Source organism: Amblyomma mixtum, chromosome 2 (genome assembly GCF_055824585.1).
Source record: "Amblyomma mixtum isolate Tamu chromosome 2, ASM5582458v1, whole genome shotgun sequence".
NCBI lineage: Eukaryota > Metazoa > Arthropoda > Arachnida > Ixodida > Ixodidae > Amblyomma > Amblyomma mixtum.
Window position 1 is genome coordinate 227,652,183 of NC_143013.1, and position 18,353 is coordinate 227,670,535.

The 18,353-nt window shown below is 49.0% G+C and overlaps 1 protein-coding gene across 3 annotated transcripts in view; it reads left to right on the forward strand.

The window, feature by feature from the left end:
- Positions 1-2,265: 2,265 nt before the first annotated feature.
- The window catches only part of LOC149362819 (NADPH-dependent 3-keto-steroid reductase Hsd3b5-like), a 109,466-nt gene continuing 93,378 nt past the window's right edge, over positions 2,266-18,353 (forward strand). Inside the window, exons 1-3 of one of the 3 annotated variants that reach the window (XM_089573258.1) lie at positions 2,273-2,598; positions 8,423-8,571; positions 9,285-9,449. In XM_089573258.1, coding sequence (XP_089429384.1) covers positions 2,534-2,598; positions 8,423-8,571; positions 9,285-9,449 — 379 coding nt within the window. In that variant the 5' untranslated portion in view covers positions 2,273-2,533. Of the gene's footprint in view, positions 2,599-8,422; positions 8,572-9,284; positions 9,450-18,353 lie in introns of all 3 variants that reach the window. The other 2 variants (XM_089573262.1, XM_089573260.1) reach the window with 2 other exon arrangements.

Sequence of the window (18,353 nt, forward strand, 5' to 3'; positions counted from 1 at the left end):
TTTAAAATCTCTGTGCTCACCTCTCAATCACTTTCGTTGTATGGTCACTGGAGAGTCCGTGAGGCTATATTGGCTCAGGACTGGCGTCACGTGAAGTGCCTGGGTATTTGCAAAATAGCAACGCGGCGTTTGGCCCCTGGCTTTCAAGATAATATCGCAGCCAATTATGATCCCAATTAAAAGCCTGCAGATACACACTCGAGACGCTGGGTGCAACCGTCGGGTACATGCCGCTGTATTCTAGCTATACCAGCTTCATGTTCTTCACTTGCTGTCTTTTTTCTTTGTTTTCGCACACACGTCTAATATTATTGAACAAAAATTTTAAACACTAGAAATTTGTAAGGTACTGTTATGGAAATATTGAATACAATGGCTCATTCTTCCAAAATGTAGCAAAATCTTTAAATTTTTTCATCCCTCGCATCCAGCAGTTAGTACTGCCATAGAAAACTACTGAGTATCTCTTTTGACGGTTGTAAAAACTAAAATTTAAAAAATGCAAGCGTTTCGATGGGGGACCTGCGGTTATATAGATTTTTATAGTGAAATTTTACAATGTGCAAAAAATTTCGCTCGTAAGGCCTTTTTCATTCACAAATACTTCTGTCGAGAACTGTTAGCCATGTACCTGGATAACATGGGTGGCCTGTTCTCCAACCTACGTGGCAGAATATGGTTTAAGAGAAGATAGAGTGCAAGAAGTAAGGCGCGGAGGTTCGCAAGAAGTACGTGCCAGTTTGCTACTCTGCACTGGGACAAAGGGATATGAAGGGATACGAAGGTACTAAGAGAGGCGACTTAAAGGGTGCCAAGTAATGAACCAAAGATTTCGAGCATGGCGAAGTCAAAGCCACTGTAATGTGTACGCGTACGCTGTGCATGCCTTTAGGAGCTGGGTGCTCTTTTTTTGTTATCCAGACAAGTCCTCCGGGGCGGGAGCAATATTGTTCCGCTCATCACGGACCCCGAAACTGGGGAAAATTGTGCTGACAGTCCCAAGAATAGAATTCCTTATTAAAAAAAATTTTAAGTTCATTTGCGTAGTTAGGCCGAATAAGAATTTGTTGCGCTAACACTTCGGTTCCGATGCTCGGATCCATTGCTCACGGATGGAAGCTTGGAAGCTATTCGCTTAAATAATGGGTTATCGCCCTCCTATAAGCCGAATTGGTCGTTCTCCACTTCGCATAGATTTCCGGGAGTACTCGTACCCCTCTTGGGGTGGTGGTGCAGCGGTTAAGCCACGCGCTGCTGTCCTGCGGTGGCAGGTGCGGCCATCTGTCGGGCTTGTGAGAACCAGGAAGAGCAACCTCTCGCGTTCAATCGTAGATTTAACTGCTACAGTGGGCGGGCTTCCAGGCATGAATATCACACTCAACAGTTCTGAACAAATGCATCTTTTAACAGGGAGGAAATTATGAAAGCGATTTTTCTCAAATTATGAAATTTTGTTATTACACTCAATATATCCGATCATCGCCCATGAGCAGGCTTGCATTTTTTTGCTATTAGCGCTTTTAGGAACATGAAAAGTTTTCCCCGCCACCGCCATAGCTGAGTGGTTATGGTGCTCGGCTGCTGACCTGAAAGACGAGGGTTCGATTCCGGCCGCGGCGGTGAGATTTCGGTAGAAGCGAAATGCTAGAGGCCCGTCTACGTTGCGATGCCAGTGCACGCTAAAGAACGCCAGGTGGTCAGAATTATTCCGGAGCTCTCCACTACGGCGTCCCTCATAACCCGAGTTGCTTTGGGAAGCCCCATGACGCCAATCAAAAGCTTTCCTCATTGGTTTTCCAGGTAGTGTTAACGGCTCGATGCGAGCGATTGAAAAACTCGAAAAGAAATATTTTGCTGCTCATCGTAGGAACGGACCATTACCTTCAATATTTCCGTAACAGTGCCTCATAATATTCCAATATTCGAAATATTTGTGCAAAAATGCTGGAGGTGCACACGTGCACATGTATATGCGCATATATATCTGCACAAGTGCGCAGATTGCCACAAAGCAGGCTTCAGACAAACAAACAGACGGACAGAGAGACAGACAAGGAAACACACAACGGCTAAATGCGGGAAATGCCCCCTATAAGTGTTTTCGCTCTAAAAAAGTAAACATCACTCATTGCAGTCTAACAGAGCCACAAGCGTATTCCCTCCCTGTGCGACGCCTAAGGCTGTCTTGTCTAAGGCTCGCGCTCAGCGAGAAGACTCGCCACTTGATGGCGGCCCACACCGGATTACATTCGACCCTCTCACAGGCGCTCAATCTGCCATCCCTGTCACCATGCGCTTACGGACGTGATCGTTGTTGGAAATAATTCTTGAAAACAAGGAAGTCAGGACACTCATACCATCAGGGCCCCAAGGACGTTAGCGTAGCGATACACCTTCTCACCCTCGTCCATGCGTTGGCCCTGCCTGACAGGAGGGGTCGTCCTTACCGCCAAGCCAGCAGCAATAGCCGTTCGGGACAGTTCGTGTCTTGCTAGCTCAACAGAAAGAGCGCCGCCCGGTATACAAACAACGAATGGACTGCAGGATCAGTACCAGCGGTGAGCCATACGCACCACCCGTTATGAACAAAGGCTGCAGGTGAGTAATAAATAGCCACCCTTCCTTCGAGCTTTATTTAAACTGCTAACGTCATTATTTCAGAGATGAACGATCTTTATTGACTGCTGATAGGACAAAGATGTTTAAGAATATTCCCGACCATCACGCATCGTGTGAATGGAACGTCCTGCAACGGTAGCGTTGCACTTTCTACGCTACTTTCTACGCTACACTCTCCCTCTCTGCGTTTTTCTTTAAATAAGCCTCTCTCTCTCTCTCTAAACTAACTATTCTGAAGGTTTCAGCAGGGTAGGATTGGCCAGCGAAGAGAGAAAACCTCGGGATGAGGAAAATCGTTTTTTTCATGTCGTTCAACGACTTTTTAAATAAGCGTCAAATAATATCGGCTTGCGGTTATCTGCTTTGCGAGGCTCTTAAAAAGAAAACAGCTGAAAAGATTCATTATACAGGGGGTAGATGACCGATAGGAATGCACGGTAAAGAGCAAAAGAGCCAAATAAAAACTTTGGGAAGCGGTGAGAAGCGAGGGCTGACTGTAGATATTGTGCTTTATGCATACTCATCAACTTGGTTACCGAAATTATTCTTAAGATACGCATCCGAAGGTGTTCTAAACGGAGTTGTAATTGAGGAAACTCTTTTTAATGCACTTGATGCAGATGGAATCAAGCCTTCAGTTCGAATTAACCGAATGTTCAATTTAAACGCATTTAATGTAACAGCTATCAACTTTGCATATGAAACTCTCTAAATTTGCGATTTCCCTTGGTGTGAAATAGCGATATCGAACAAGAACCTCCCCCATTGACCTCCTAAATGCCGTGTTCTGCGCCAGCGTACCCCAACAAATATTCTAATCCATTCCTACGTTTGTATATATTTTTAATTATTAAAACACTCTGAAAGCGACCGCTGATGGATAGAAACTTCAGACACAGCGCTGGTGTAGGATTGAAGTGTTTCTCCTTACGTCTTCGCATTCGCTCTGTTTCAAGTTTAAAAGAGCATACGAATTAACTAGCAGAGCGTCTCAACCATTTCAATGCGTTTTTTCTCCGCTAGGAGTACAGTGCATTACCCTGTTATCTGTTTACCGCACTACATTCGTCACACAAGTCACCTTCTTGCCTGGATTTAGGCTACGATATCATTATTGTGACTTCTCTGCTAAAGAACAACCCCGACGGAGCCGGAAACAAAGGAGAAAGCCCCTTGTAACCTAGTCACGTAACATCCTAAAATTGAGCCTTTTTGCCGCATTCACAAAGCTGTTTCCACGCCCCTTCCAGCGAAGAAAAGGCACACTCAGGGAAAACAGTGCCGGCGCTGTTTGTGAAATTTGGCTTTCGACGCATTCGCTACGCCCTTCAGATATCGCTGCTCTTTTTATCACCAAGAAAGGGTGTGAACTAAGCTAGTTTTGTTGTTTCTTGCTAGATATTTCTGTATTCTCGCCAGAAACGAACTGCAGATTTCACCACCAGAAAGCTACCACAACTAGTCACGCGTAGGTAATATTTACTAAGGTTATGGCAAATAGAATCAGGACAACCTTAGAAATCAAACAGCCAAATGATCAGACAGGTTTCCGTGAAGGATACTAGACAATAAAACATATTCACAACATCAATCAGGTGATAGAGGAACGTGCAGAATAAAACCAACCCTTATATGTATAAAGCGTTCATTAATTACGAGAAAGCATTTGACTCGATTGAAACCTCAGCAGTAATGCTGGCATTAGGAAATCAGGGTGTAGAAGAGTCTATATGAAAATACTATAAGATATCTATAACGACTGCACAGCTGCCATATTACTTCGTAAAGCCAGCAATAAAATTGCACTAAAGGAGGGTGTCAGGCAGGGAGACACGATCTCGCCGATGATATTCAGTGCCTGTTTACAGGAGGCGTTCTTAGGCCTGAATTGGGAACAGTTGGGGATAAGAGTTAATGGAGAATACCTAAGTAATTTGAAATTCGCTGATGACATTGACTTGCTAAGTCACTCAGGAGATGATCTGCAAAGAATGATAAATGAGTTAGACAGGAAGAACAGAACAGTAGGTCTTATAATTAACATGCAGAAGAACAAAGCAATGTTCAACAGTCTCGCAAGCAAACAGCAGTTCACAATTGGTAGCGAGGTACCTGAAGTGGTAAGGTAATACGGGCACTTAGGACAGATAGTAGCTGCGTATTCGGATCATGAGAGAGAAATAACTGCAAAAATAAGAATGGGGTGGAGCGCATCAGGTATTTTCACTCAGATCATAAATGGGAGTTTATCAATATTCCTCAAGAGAAAAGTACACAACAGTTGTATCTTACCGGTACTCACCTACGGGGCAGAAACGTGGAGGCTAATGAAAAGTGTTCAGCTTAAGTTAAGGACAACACAGCGAGCTATGGAAAGAAAAATGATAGGTGTAACGTTAAGAGATCGGAAACGGGGGAAGTGGGTGAGGGAACAAACGCGGGTTAATGACATCCTAGTCGAAATCAAGAGGAAGAAATGGGCTTGGGCAGGGCATGTAATGCGAAGGCAAGATAACCGATGGTCCTTATGGGCAACGGAGTGGATTCTGAGAGAAAGCAAGCGTAGCAGGGTGCGGCAGAAAGTTAGGCGGGCAAATGAGACAAAGAAGTTTACGGGGATACTGTGGCCGCAGCTGGCGAAGGAGAGGGTTAATCGGAGAGACATGGGCGAGGTATTCGCTCTGCAGTGGCCGAGTCAGGCTGATGAGATGTAATTGACAAACTAAGTCATCGACCTCAGCATGGGCAGTTCAAATACGCTTACTGATACTATGCAGAAGCCGTGATAAGATGATGAAAACAGAAGAAAAAGCTTGCTATAATTTTCGCCTTCAGTTAAAAAGAAGGCGATGCAAAACAGACCTAGCAAAACAAATGAAAAATCTGAAAAAAGGTCTTCCGTGTTTGCTGCCGATATTAAATGTGGACTACGTAAGCTAAGCAGCCTCTTTTCCAATGCAAAGTGGATCAGGCGGTTCCTGCGCTTTGGATTCTTGATAAAACGTGACCTGACCCAATTTCCTGAAAAGGGGAAGCGCGCACTTGTTGTTTTCAGGTGCGTCTTGTAAAAGTACATTTGTGTAAATGAAAATTCAACCTTGGCCTTGTTTGAGCCGGACATCATGCGGAAGGCTAGCGCCTGTTTGCGGCTGTTCCTCTCTATAAATTTGAAGAAACCGCATGTATTGATAAAATGTGCATCTGGGCATAACACCACCAACAACAACATCCACACTTAAATGCAGTTGCAAAACGGGCGAGTTGGTAATACGTTATAGAGGGTAATACATTCCCGAGTAATGTCCTTTGTTCTTTCTTTCGTCCCGGCCTTATGCGCCGCTTCCCTCAAGAATACACACTTGACAACACAAAACAGTACACGCGTCAGGAGCGACATTAATGAGCGAGCACAGTGACTGAAAAATGCAAGGCAATCAGGAAACAATAACGAGCAGTGCCCAATATGGGAGCACGCCAACAACAACAATAATAACCTTTCCCTCTCCTTTATTGCCAGACGCGCCCCACTGGCGGCACCCAGCGCATGACATTGCTTGCGCAATGATGCCGTCGCTTCTTCTTTGTCCTTTTTATATACCTCTTAAGGCCGCTACTCGCAGTTGTGGTGGGCTTCGTCGACCGGGCTGACGACACTTTGCGGTAGCGCCTCGTCTGTTCGTTATTTTAGATTGTCTATCATTGCATTTCCTGCGTGATGCTTACGTGACGCATGAACTGAAGGTAGAGGGGGCGAATATTCGAGCGTTGGAGAAAACAGCAATCTAAATTATGCTCAAACATGATTTCGCGTTTTCTACGGCGGAGGGAGGAGTAGTATTTAGCTGGGATGTTCATGCCTACACTATTTCACCACTGACCTGTTTTATTTGTTATGTTGAAGAAGCGGTGAGACCATTTCAAGGTTTTGCCTTCATGGTAATTAAAAGATGGCGCATCATTTGAAGGCTATACATGTGCTCCAGTGAAGGGAAAGCCTTAAAGTTAATGTGGGGAACGCGAGCCACAGTACTGGCCAAAGAGTAAGGCGCCATAAGCAGCAGCTAGAGCAGTGGTTCATTCCGCGCTAATGTAAAACGATGAATGACGCGATCCCGGCGGTGCATGCAGTAAAACCGCAATGCAAACAAAACGTCGCTTCCGCTCGTGCTACGCGTTGCGGGCGACAAAGCGTCATAGGCCTCAACGCGACAGCCGAAAGCTGCAAGAAAGATAATAAATGCATCGACTAGAACACAGAATTACGCTGCGAACGTTGCAGCTTTAAATTCGGACTGCTGGAGCCACGATATACCGCTGCCACGTTGAGCTTCCTGGCTGGGTGGTTTGCTCGGCCGTTGTCAAGCTCCTGCCGTGATCACGCGCATGGTCACCGGCGTGCCCTCGGCTAAAATCCCATGTTACATTACGTTACCAAGAATTCAGCACTGTGCCCAACTATTTACGCTAAGCCTACCACCCATCGCGGTCTGTTGTGCAGCCACTGTGCCATTAAAGTTATTTCTTGCGTTTCGGATGATATCACCACTCTCTTTTTCGATGTTCAAAGCCCTGCGAAACGTGAAAGCAGCCATGGGAACTAGAAGCGCTAGTCCTTAATTCCGGTAATGGTAGTAACATCGGGATGCATTCGTTCGTACTCGAACTACATCGAACAACATCAAAAAGGTTGGTGAACACCCCCAAATATAAATAGTAAACAAGTGGTGCAGGAGTTAAATAGGGCAATTTGAACATCCTAGAGCGAGTGAAAAAAAAGGGAGAATTATTGGCTTGGAGATAAACTGGTAGCCAAATGAGATCTTGTGTGTTCTGTAGCACCTAGAAAAAAGAAAAAGAATCCGTACATCCAACCAAAAATGCCATTATTGCGTCTATCTAGTTGCAGTAGGTTCTTTTTCCCGCTAAGAACATGTGCGGCCAGCACCAACTGCCTTGAATTTCTGTTTTCCTGACATCCTAACTCTTTGCCTTAATATGAAGCATACCTACTTCTAAAATGTTCTTTGCAGACACTGCTGCCTTGTGCATCTAGCTCATCTTTTAAATTTTGTCGTCTATCGGGAAGGCGGTCTGGTGCTGTGGCGGCAGCCTTCCCTTACAATCTAGCCAAATCACATCTCCGATTTTTTCTTCCTGTGTTCTAAGTTATAAGATACACAAGCAAAAATTTTGGCCATTGCGCCAGAGTTACGGCAAAATACATTTCCACAGACACATTTTCTATCTCTTGTATTTCTACATACTTCCATTTTTATGTTTGCGGTGTTTTCGAAAAAAATAGTAACACGCCACAATTTATATGCAATGAAAATATGTAAGCTCTGAGTACACATCATGTTTGATAAAGGGTGCGCGAATCAGAACAACATTGCAAGATCTGCGAGGAGCACAGTAGAGCTCCTGAAATTCTTTGCAACCCAGTCAAGGCCTAGAACTAGCTTGACAACTCATAAGTCGCAGACAAGCTCTAGCTCACTCCAGGGTGCTACATCAATTTAACGCCTCAGCCAATGCCCAAATTATGCATTTTTTTTTCCTTTTCTCAGTGTGCAAACTTTGTCAAAAGTATGCCAATAGGCATGCAGCGGCATCTATTGGCAGGTCGCGTCAATGTGTTCCTTAAGCCCAAGAGAGTAATGAGGAGAGCCCTTCCCGCTTGCCTGGCATTTGAAGGTACACAACGCGGCTTTGGGACTGTTCTGGTGAAGCACAGCGGCTGGCGTACCTTTACCGAACAGGTGGACAAGTAACAGCATTCGAAACGCTCTCTCACTTCGTGCAGCACCGTTGGGACCCAGCGACCCATTAGGGTCGTCCTGGTGACCGGGTCCAGTGGCATGCTGGGTCATCACGTGTTGCGCGAGCTGCAGGAGCATCCGAGCGTGCAAGAAGTTCGCCTCTTCGACACCAGGCCATTCGAAAACACGTTAGGTGAGCTCCTACACTTCGATAAAAGCAAAGAGGTGTCTATCTATAAGCCACAAAAGAAAGCTGGCACTCTCTCTCGCGTATGTTGATGCTGTTCTAACTTCTTGGCATTTGGAGCGCTTCAAGGAGCAGCGCCTGTAAGGGTACTAAGGGAGGGGGGGGGGGGGGGGGGAGAGCCAGTAAAGGAGGTCTTTGCGTCTCGCCTTCATCAAAATGTAACCACCGCGGCCAGGATGAAGCCCACATCCTCGGGCTCCTAACCGCTAAGCCGAGCGCCTTAACCGCTAAGCCACCGCGGAGGATATTAGAGGGATCATCATATTTTCAGAGCTTGTCGCCTATGTTCAGTGGAAATACAGGCGCTGTGTTTCGCTCTTAACATTCGAAATGGCGGTTCGCTTACGATGTACCCAGTTCTTGACCCATGGCCACAACAGTCATCACACATGGAGGGTTCTCATGTGGTGTAACTATTTTTGATATCGACGAGCTTGAAGAATGTGCTGTGGCTGCGATCGATACTTCCTCTCATTTGTGCACATCGTACTATATCCCTTACTTTGTCATCTTTCGACTCCTATTTCCCTGTACTAAATGCAGGGTACCCAACCTGAACCTTTTCCGGCCACCCTGCCTGCCTTTGCGATTCGCTTTTCTTTTCCAGTCAAATGCCAAGCAAGCTATCTCTTTGAGTGACGAAGGAATCCTACGTGCAGGGCACCCGATGCTCAAGAAGGCCCGAGAGATTGTGGCGAGCGTATGTGATGCTCATGCCGTGCGGGAGGCCGTACGAGGCGCCGACGCGGTGATCCACTGCGCGGCGCTAGTGCCCCCTACTGCCGCCGAGGACAAAGCAGCGTTTGAGAGAGTCAATGTGCAAGGTTTGTGTGCTCACCCAGTGCGCAGTTTTTCTACGTCTGTGTTACTGACCACTTTTATTTTATTTACGTTCATCCCCACCTGAGTTTCCGTTGTTTAATTCCTAAATTTTGTAGACGTGTTATTGGGACGGCCTACTTCTCGGCAGGCAATGCTCTCATCCTTTTTGTCAGAGTTGTTACCCAACCCAACACGGCACACAGGAAATGAAGGTATTCAACAATAAAGCCGACACTGCATTTTTCCAGCTTATTAATACGGGTAGTTCGAGAAAAAAAAACCTTTCAGTTTATAAGCGTCAAAATTAGTTGGAGGAATCAAGTATTTACAGCACTGTAAGTTTCCATTACTTGACTGCAAAAGTAACTGTGTCCCATAGGACAGCTAGCTGCGCTTTGTGTACTGAAGTAAGACATGATGTTGGGCTAGTCGGTTCATTGTGTGCTGACTCTTGATTTGAAAGCGAAATATTGCAGTGCCACACAGTGGAGGCTTTAAGCTACTTTCAGTTAACATCTCGGTGTGTCACTGGTACACAAGGTATCTTTCAGCTGTGAGCATGGAACATCAAGAAACATAAGGAATGGGTAGTAGCTATCTTTCTGGAGCATCCGGTTTAACGAACCATCATGTCTTTGTGCGAGGCTATTTCATTATGTCACGGCTAATTAAGGAGATGTTGACTGCGGGGCTTTGTTCTCTTCCTATTGCATTCGTTTTTTCAGTGAACCGGTGGCGATCACATCCTCTTCTTTGCACTTGCTTCTGTTTATCGCAGAAAACTGCAAATACTAACTGGAAGAAATTTAACTGCTATACTGTTGATGGCATTGCTGTGACATGACGACCTGATTTATTTGCGATGGTTCTTAGGCAACGTTTTACACATAAAAATCATGTTCATGATCCTGTTGTGAAACGCATAGTTAAGCAGTAGACTACAAAAGTATGCTTTAGAGGTTTGTCTGCAGTTTTCAAGTAGAGCACTCGAACTACGCTCGGAAAATTTTGCATAACAATCAGTGTTAATTAAGCAGCTTTGAGCTCGAAAAAAATAAGGAGGGCTATTAAAGCTACTTACGTTTATTTTATGGGGCTTAACGTCCGAAAGCGACTCAGGCTATGAGGGACGCCGCAGTGGAGGGCTCCAGAAATTTCGACCACCTGGGGTTCTTTAACGTGCACTGACATCGCACTGACACTACTTACGTACCCTGAATGCGAACGCATTTTTCCTCATCGTGAACTCCGTTGCGACGTTCAAAAAAATTCCTCCCTTTCTCTTGACACAACTACTAATTAGCATTTATATGTTAGAATGGGCAAGAAAAAGACAGAAAAGCAAAAGTGCCCTGCTGCACCACCGGTCATTAGAACAAAGTCGTCAGGTAACGCGTACACTAGGCTTACATTTATTCGCCAATAAACAGCGAGGTTTTGCGCCCTATGGATTGTATACGTGCTGGCCTCGCAATCTGAAGGTCCTTGAATCAAGTCCCCGGAACTTTGGAAGTTTTTTTTGTTTGCTGATTAGCTCATTGGGGGTTCTTTAAGAAATAACATAAATAACATATCTAAAAAAATAACATCGAATCTTTGTAGAATTGAGCACTTAATTTTATTTGCAATGATTACTCACGTCATACCAGCATCACAGTCTTGAAGAAACGCGACGATTTGTCTCCGCCGTAAAGTTACATGTTTATCGCTTTTCTATAGACTGTATCTTCACTCAGCACTTCATAACGGCTTCTTTTGTTGGCCTCCTTTCAGTTTTGACCGACGCGATCATCCTTTTAAAGTTAAGCGCGTGGCATGTAATGAATTTACCTACACCCATTCGTTCATACCACGAACTATAAGTGATTGGAACGCTCTGCCTTTACATGTTGCGACTGCGACTGATTTGGATACATTTTACAAATTAATGCTCGCCCTTACTACCGCTTAACTTTCTTGCGTTAATTGTTTCATATTAATGCATTGGGTCTTTCTGCCTTGCATTTTAATTACCGATGATTCGCATTGTTTCAGTCTAATGCTGTGGTTTCAATGAGGTTGTATAGGTTGTATAGCAGGGGATAATTTTGCAACCTCTGGTGCTTTGCGCATTTGCTCATTTTTGTTTATTTTGCTTTTTATTTTAGCCTAAGTGTTGAGTTATTACTACTCAGTATTTCATTCCGATGTCCTATAATGTGTTCTTTTCCGCGTTTTTTTGTGGTTTATCTTCAATTTTTATCATTTGCCTGTACCGCCCTATGTAATACGCTCAGCCGAGAGGTCTTTTAGGGGTATTTTGCATAAATAAATAAATTTTAAAGACGAAGACGAACATTCTGTGCAGCGGCGGCAGTGCCATCGCTGCGCGTGCTTTGGGCTCGCTTTGGCTGACCGCAGACTGTTGCCGCCCTGCTCCTTCAATAAGGTCCCAGTGCCTTTAATAAACCCCCGTCTTACATTTGGTGGAGGTGCCGGGTAACGATATCGGCTCTGGAGCTCCGTAACCGCACTCTTCCAACACCTGCTATGCCTGTGGACACCCAAAATCAAGCCGTGCAAGCAGGCCCACCGACTGTCATCTGTGCCGGCTCCCTTCGCCAGCGGGACCCGGCTGTCTTCAGCGGAACAGATGAGCAGAACGTGGAAGATTGGATCGCGTCTTACGAACGTGTGAGTCTCTATAACAAATGGGACGACGAGACTAAGCTAAACAATGTCATTTTTTTATCTTACCGGCGTCGCCAATTTATGGTACCGCAACCATGAAGGGGACGTTGGAACTTGGTCGGCCTTCAAGACGAAGTTTCCCGAAGTGTTTGGTCGCCCAGCCGTCAGACAACTCCGCGCCGAACAGCGCTTGCGTGAACGGTCGCAGCAGGTCGGCGAAAGCTTCACTAGCTACATAGAAGATGTAATCGCCCTCTGCAACCGAGTGAACGTCAGCATGCCGGAAGCTGACAAGATAAAGCAGATCCTGAAAGGTATTGATGATGACGCCTTTCAAATGCTGCTAGCGCGGGACTTGCGCACCGTTTCAGAAGTCATCACGCTGTGCCAGAGCTTCGAGGAGCTGCGGAAGCAAAGGGTCCTGACTCGTCAGCATACAGCTCATGTAGAGTCACTTGCTGGACTGACACCCGCAGCTGATAACTCCTCTCTGCTGCAGCAAGTCAAAAACTTTGTGCGTGAGGAGGTGGCCCGTCAGCTTTCTCTTTTGCCTAGCCTTCAGGGGTCGCCACCATATTTGGCCCCGGCTCTCCAACATGCTATTCGCGAGCAGGTTGCTGAGGCGCTTCCGTCCGCCCATTCCCCATCACATGTCGCTGCTCCACTGACGTACGCTGACGCCGCTCGCCGACCTGTCGCCACGCCTCTGAGTTATGCCAACGTCGCCCCAAGACCTGCCGCCCGTCCACTGACTTACGCCGAGGTCGTTGCTCAAACTCAGCCGCCTACGTACCCTACAGTGTCAGTGCCCGCGTACCAGCGCCGGCACCTTATATGCGACCCTCTCCACGAGGCCGAGACCCCTGGCGCACGACGAATAACCGGCCTATTTGCTACACCTGCGGATTGCCTGGGCACGTAGCCCGCTATTGTCGTCGCCGTCTCCCAGTCACGACACCGCCGGCCGGGTACTGGCCTCCAGCGCATCAGTACTCTGCGTCTGCTGAGCCCCGTCCGTCGACTCGTCCGTTCTCCCCCGACCGCTCACCTCTTGCCGATCGCCGTTCCCCTTCGCCGCGACGCCGCTCCATCTCTCCGATGCGTCGTCGACCTAATAGTTCTCAAGAGGAAAACTAGATGCCGCAGTTCCTGAGGCAAGAACTGCGTCCCCATCGAACTACCAAAGACCTCAGCTGTCACCTGCGAACCTTATTGACGTTTCGGTCGAGGGAATTTCTGTCATGGCCCTTGTCGACACTGGCGCCGCAATTTCAGTGATAGACGCACAACTTTGTCGCCGCTTGAAGAAAGTTAAGACGCCAATTGCCGGTCTCTCGCTGCGCACGGCCAGCGCTCAGTACATCAAGCCGTCAGCAGCTTGCACAGCACGAGTTTTGATTCAGGACGTCCTATATACAATCGAGTTCGTCGTCCTGCCGTTTTGTTCCCACGATGTTATTTTGGGCTGGGATTTCCTGTCTCGTCATGCTGCGGTCATAGATTGCGCTCGCGCTGAAGTCGGATTCTCTGCCTTGCCCCAATCGCTGCCGGACGCTGCTCTCTCGTCGCCATGTATTAAAGCCGTCGCCGCCGAAGACATCGACCTGCCTCCGTGCTTTTCCGTCCTTGTGCGCCTCTGTTGTGACCCTCTCCGTGATGACACTGTACTTTTCACGCCCGCTCATACTTTTCTCCGCCGGAAGTGTCTTCCCCTGCCTTACGCCGTTCTGACTATTTCTGCTGGCCTATCCGTACTGTGGGTCTGTAACCCGTTCTCCGGCCCTAGTGCTTTGCGCCGTGGCGAATGTGTCGGCAGTGTCCAACCCATCGCGTCTATTATAACCCGTGAGGAGACTGACGAAATATCGCACATCAATCTCACTGCGCTCAGCCCTCCATCTTCTACGCCCACTCCTTCCTCTACAAAACTGTTTCTCCGCTCCATCGACGCAGATCTTCCTCCGCCGCAGCGCAAGCAGCTTCTCCACTTGCTCCACCAGTTCAGCGCCTCCTTCGACTGCCATCACAGCTCCCTTGGCCAAACCTCGACTGTCACACATCGCATCGACACAGGTGCCCACGCTCCTCTACGGCAGCGCCCCTATCGTGTGTCGACAACCGAGCGCCAAGTCATTGAAGATCAAGTCGACCAAATGCTCAAGAGCGGCGTCATTCAGCCCTCAAGCAGTCCTTGGACTTCGCCAGTTGTGCTTGTCAAAAAGAAAGACGGCTCCATCCGTTTCTGTGTAGACTACCGCCGCCTTAACAAGATCACGCGCAAGGACGTATATCCCCTGCCTCGCATCGATGATGCGCAAGACTGCTTGCAAGGTGCCGAAATATTTTCTTCTTTAGATTTACGCTCCGGGTACTGGCAGGTACCCATGGAAGAGGCCGATCGCCCCAAAACAGCCTTTGTAACCCCTGACGGCCTATATGAATTTACTGTGATGCCTTTCGGCCTTTGTAATGCTCCTGCCACCTTTGAGCGGATGATGGATACCATTCTGCGTGGGCTGAAGTGGAAGACCTGCCTCTGTTACCTCGACGACATCGTCGTGTTTTCGCCTGACTTTGACACTCACCTCTCCCGACTGAAGCACGTTTTGACCTGCCTCTCTGACGCCGGCATTCAGCTCAACTTAAAGAAGTGTCATTTTTCCGCCCGCCAACTTACCATTTTAGGCCATGTCTCTAAGGACGGTGTCCGTCCGGACCCGGCTAAACTTCGTGCTGTGGCTGCGTTTCCTCGACCTACTTCTATCAAAGATCTGCGCAGCTTCCTGGGTCTGTGCTCCTACTTCCGTAGGTTTATACGCAACTTTGCCTCCATTGCTGCACCTTTGACACAACTTCTGTCCGGCAGTTCCGATCTTTCTCAGTGGTCCCAAGTTTGTGACGACGCCTTCGATTCTTTGCGCCGTATCCTCACCGCACCGCCGATACTGCGCCATTTCGACCCAAACGCACCTACCGAGGTCCATACTGACGCCAGTGGGGTAGGCATCGGCGCCGTACTCGCACAACGCAAATCTGGCTTCATCGAATACGTCGTTGCCTATGCCAGCCGCACGATAACAAAGGCTGAATCTAACTACTCGGTCACTGAAAAAGAGTGTCTGGCGATAGTTTGGGCCCTTACCAAGTTCCGCCCTTACCTCTACGGACGCCCGTTTGACGTCGTGACCGACCACCATGCGCTATGCTGGCTTTCTTCTCTGAAAGATCCATCCGGTCGCCTCGCGAGGTGGGCCCTTCGCCTCCAGGAGTACGATATCCGCGTCGTGTATCGTACTGGTCGCAAACATCAAGACGCCAATGCTCTATCCCGCTGCCCACTTCCAGCCAATATTTCCAGCCTTTCCGCCTTCGACGCCTCCTCACCTATGCTTCACATCAGCGCCATGCCTTCCTCGCAGCGTGCCGACCCATGGATCTCTTCTCTTATTGACTTCCTCGACAACCCTACGGCTGCTTCGCCTTCGCGCGCTCTTCGCCGCCATGCTTCCCATTTCTCAATACGTGATAACCTCCTTTATCGCCGCAACTACACCTCAGACGGCCGCAAGTGGTTGCTAGTTATTCCTCGTCATCTTCGCTCGGAAGTCTGCGCCCATTTTCATGCTGACCCGGAGTGTGGTCATGTCGGAGTGTTCAAGACCTACGATCGCATCCGACTACGATATTATTGGCGTGGCATGTACACATTCATCCGCAAATACGTGCGGTCATGCCTTACCTGTCAACGTCGCAAGCCACCTCCTCATCGTTCTGCTGGAGAATTGCAGCCGCTACCTTGCCCGCCACGCCCATTTGACCGCGTCGGCATTGACTTATACGGTCCCCTCCCGTACATCTCGGCCGGCAACCGTTGGGCTATCGTCGCGGTTGATCATTTGACAAGGTATGCCGAAACCGCAGCCCTTCCAGCCGCCACAGCCTCAGAGGTGGCCTCGTTTATTTTAAACCGATTCATCCTTCGTCACGGCGCCCCTCGCGAACTGCTGAGCGACAGAGGCCGCGCCTTTCTGTCGGATGTTGTGAAAGCACTGCTCACCAAGTGCAATATAATTCATCGAACCACCTCCGCATATCATCCGCAAACCAACGGTCTCACCGAGCGCTTTAATCGTACCCTCGGTGACATGTTGTCTATGTATGTCTCTTCAGATCAGTCAAACTGGGATCTTGTCCTTCCGTGCGTGACCTACGCGTACAACACCGCAACGCAGTCCACTACCGGATTTTCTCCCTTCTTTCTCCTTTACGGCCGTCACCCTTCTGCTACCATCGACACCATTCTCCCGTACCAACCCGATGCTTCCGAGTATACGCCTCTATCTGAAGCCGCCCAGCACGCCGAAGACTGTCGCCGCATCGCCCGTGCTCTCACGACTGACACCCAGTGCAGAGAGAAATCCCGCCACGACCTCAGCCAAACAACACCACACTTCGCCAACGGCTCCCTTGTTTGGCTCTGGATTCCGACGAATACTCCGGGTTTGTCATCAAAATTTCTTGCCAAATACCATGGCCCATACCGCGTACTGGAGCGCACATCTCCAGTTAATTACACTGTAGAACCTCTCAACCCATCTTCTGATCGCCGCCGCCGTCGACGCGAGACTGTTCACGTCCAGCGCCTCAAGCCATTCTACGACCCAGCCGTCCTGCCTGCGCCCTGAGTCGCCAGGTTGGCTCCTTTTCTCCCCGGGGGCAATTGTAAAGACGAAGACGAACATTCTGTGCAGCGGCGGCAGTGCCATCGCTGCGCGTGCTTTGGGCTCGCTTTGGCTGACCGCAGACTGTTGCCGCCCTGCTCCTTCAATAAGGTCCCAGTGCCTTTAATAAACCCCTGTCTTACAAAATAAATAAAGAAATAAATAAACAAATTGTAGTGTAGCAGCCGTGCTCGCTCACTGTGGTGAACTGTAGTAGTGAAAGACGACGACGATCCTGAGGTGTGACGCTCGCTCGCAGCCCGAACGCTAGGCCTGCACCTTTGCTGAACGTTGCAAAGCGACCTAGGTTCTGCTCAGCCACAACCCCATCCTACATTTGGTGGAGGCTGCTGTAAGTTCCCCCTCTCGTCCTCATCCTGGAGCTCCGTAGCCGCACCTTACCTTCGCCGCCAGTTATGCCTGAAGTCACCAGCCAGACAGCCCCCATCCCGTCGCCTACCATCCTGTGTTCTGGCGGGCTCCGGCAGCGAGATCCCAGCGTCTTCAGCGGTGCCGACGACCACGATGTTGACGACTGGTTGGCGACTTACGAGCGCGTCAGCGCACACAACAAGTGGGACGATGCCACCAAGCTTGGTAACGTACTATTCTATCTCAGCGACGTTGCCAACTTGTGGTTCCGCAACCACGAGGCCGACTTGCCTACCTGGTCGTCCTTTAAGACCAGCTTCTCGGAGGTATTCGGCCGCCCAGCTGTGCGCAAACTGCGCGCCGAACAACGCCTCCGCGCTCGCGCTCAGCACGCCACTGAATCCTTCACCAGTTACCTAGAAGATGTTCTAGACCTGTGCAAGCGCATCAATCCATCGATGGCGGAGGCCGAGAAAATTAGCAACATCCTGAAGGGCATCTCCGACGACGCGTTCCAAATGTTGCTCGCCAGGAATCCGCAAACGGTGGCGGATGTCATTCAGCTTTGTCAGAGCTATGACGTCCTCAGGAAGCAGAGGAATTCTACTCGCCGTTCCGGAGTCCTCGACGAGTCCCTTCCTGCGCCGGCGGTCTGCAGTCTGGTCTCTGACTCGGCCTCCCTGCTTCCCCAGATCAAGGCCTTCATACGGGAAGAAGTGGCCCGCCAACTGTCCCTACTGCCTGTGTCTGGCGACCCTGCGTCACCCATAGATCCCACCCTTCGACGCACCATCCAAGAGCAGGTCGCCGACTCTTTGCCATCTAGCCCTCGGCCTCCGCCTGTGGCTGCCCCCCTCACCTACGCTGAGGTTGCCGCCAGACCCCGACGCCCCGAAGTCTACGTTAACCACCCATCTGTCGCACCGCTACCACCTCCGCCGGCACCTGTCCGTCGTCGCCTGCCGCCTCGCCGTGCCGTCATGAACCCATGGCGTACCTACGACAACCGCCCCATATGTTACTCCTGTGGCTTGCCGGGCCACGTCGCCCGGCTTTGTCGCCAACACCCGCCGAGTTTCCGGGACGAGGCAAGCCCATTCCACTACGACCCTGCGCCTCCCTCGCAACCAGTTCCCTCCGGCA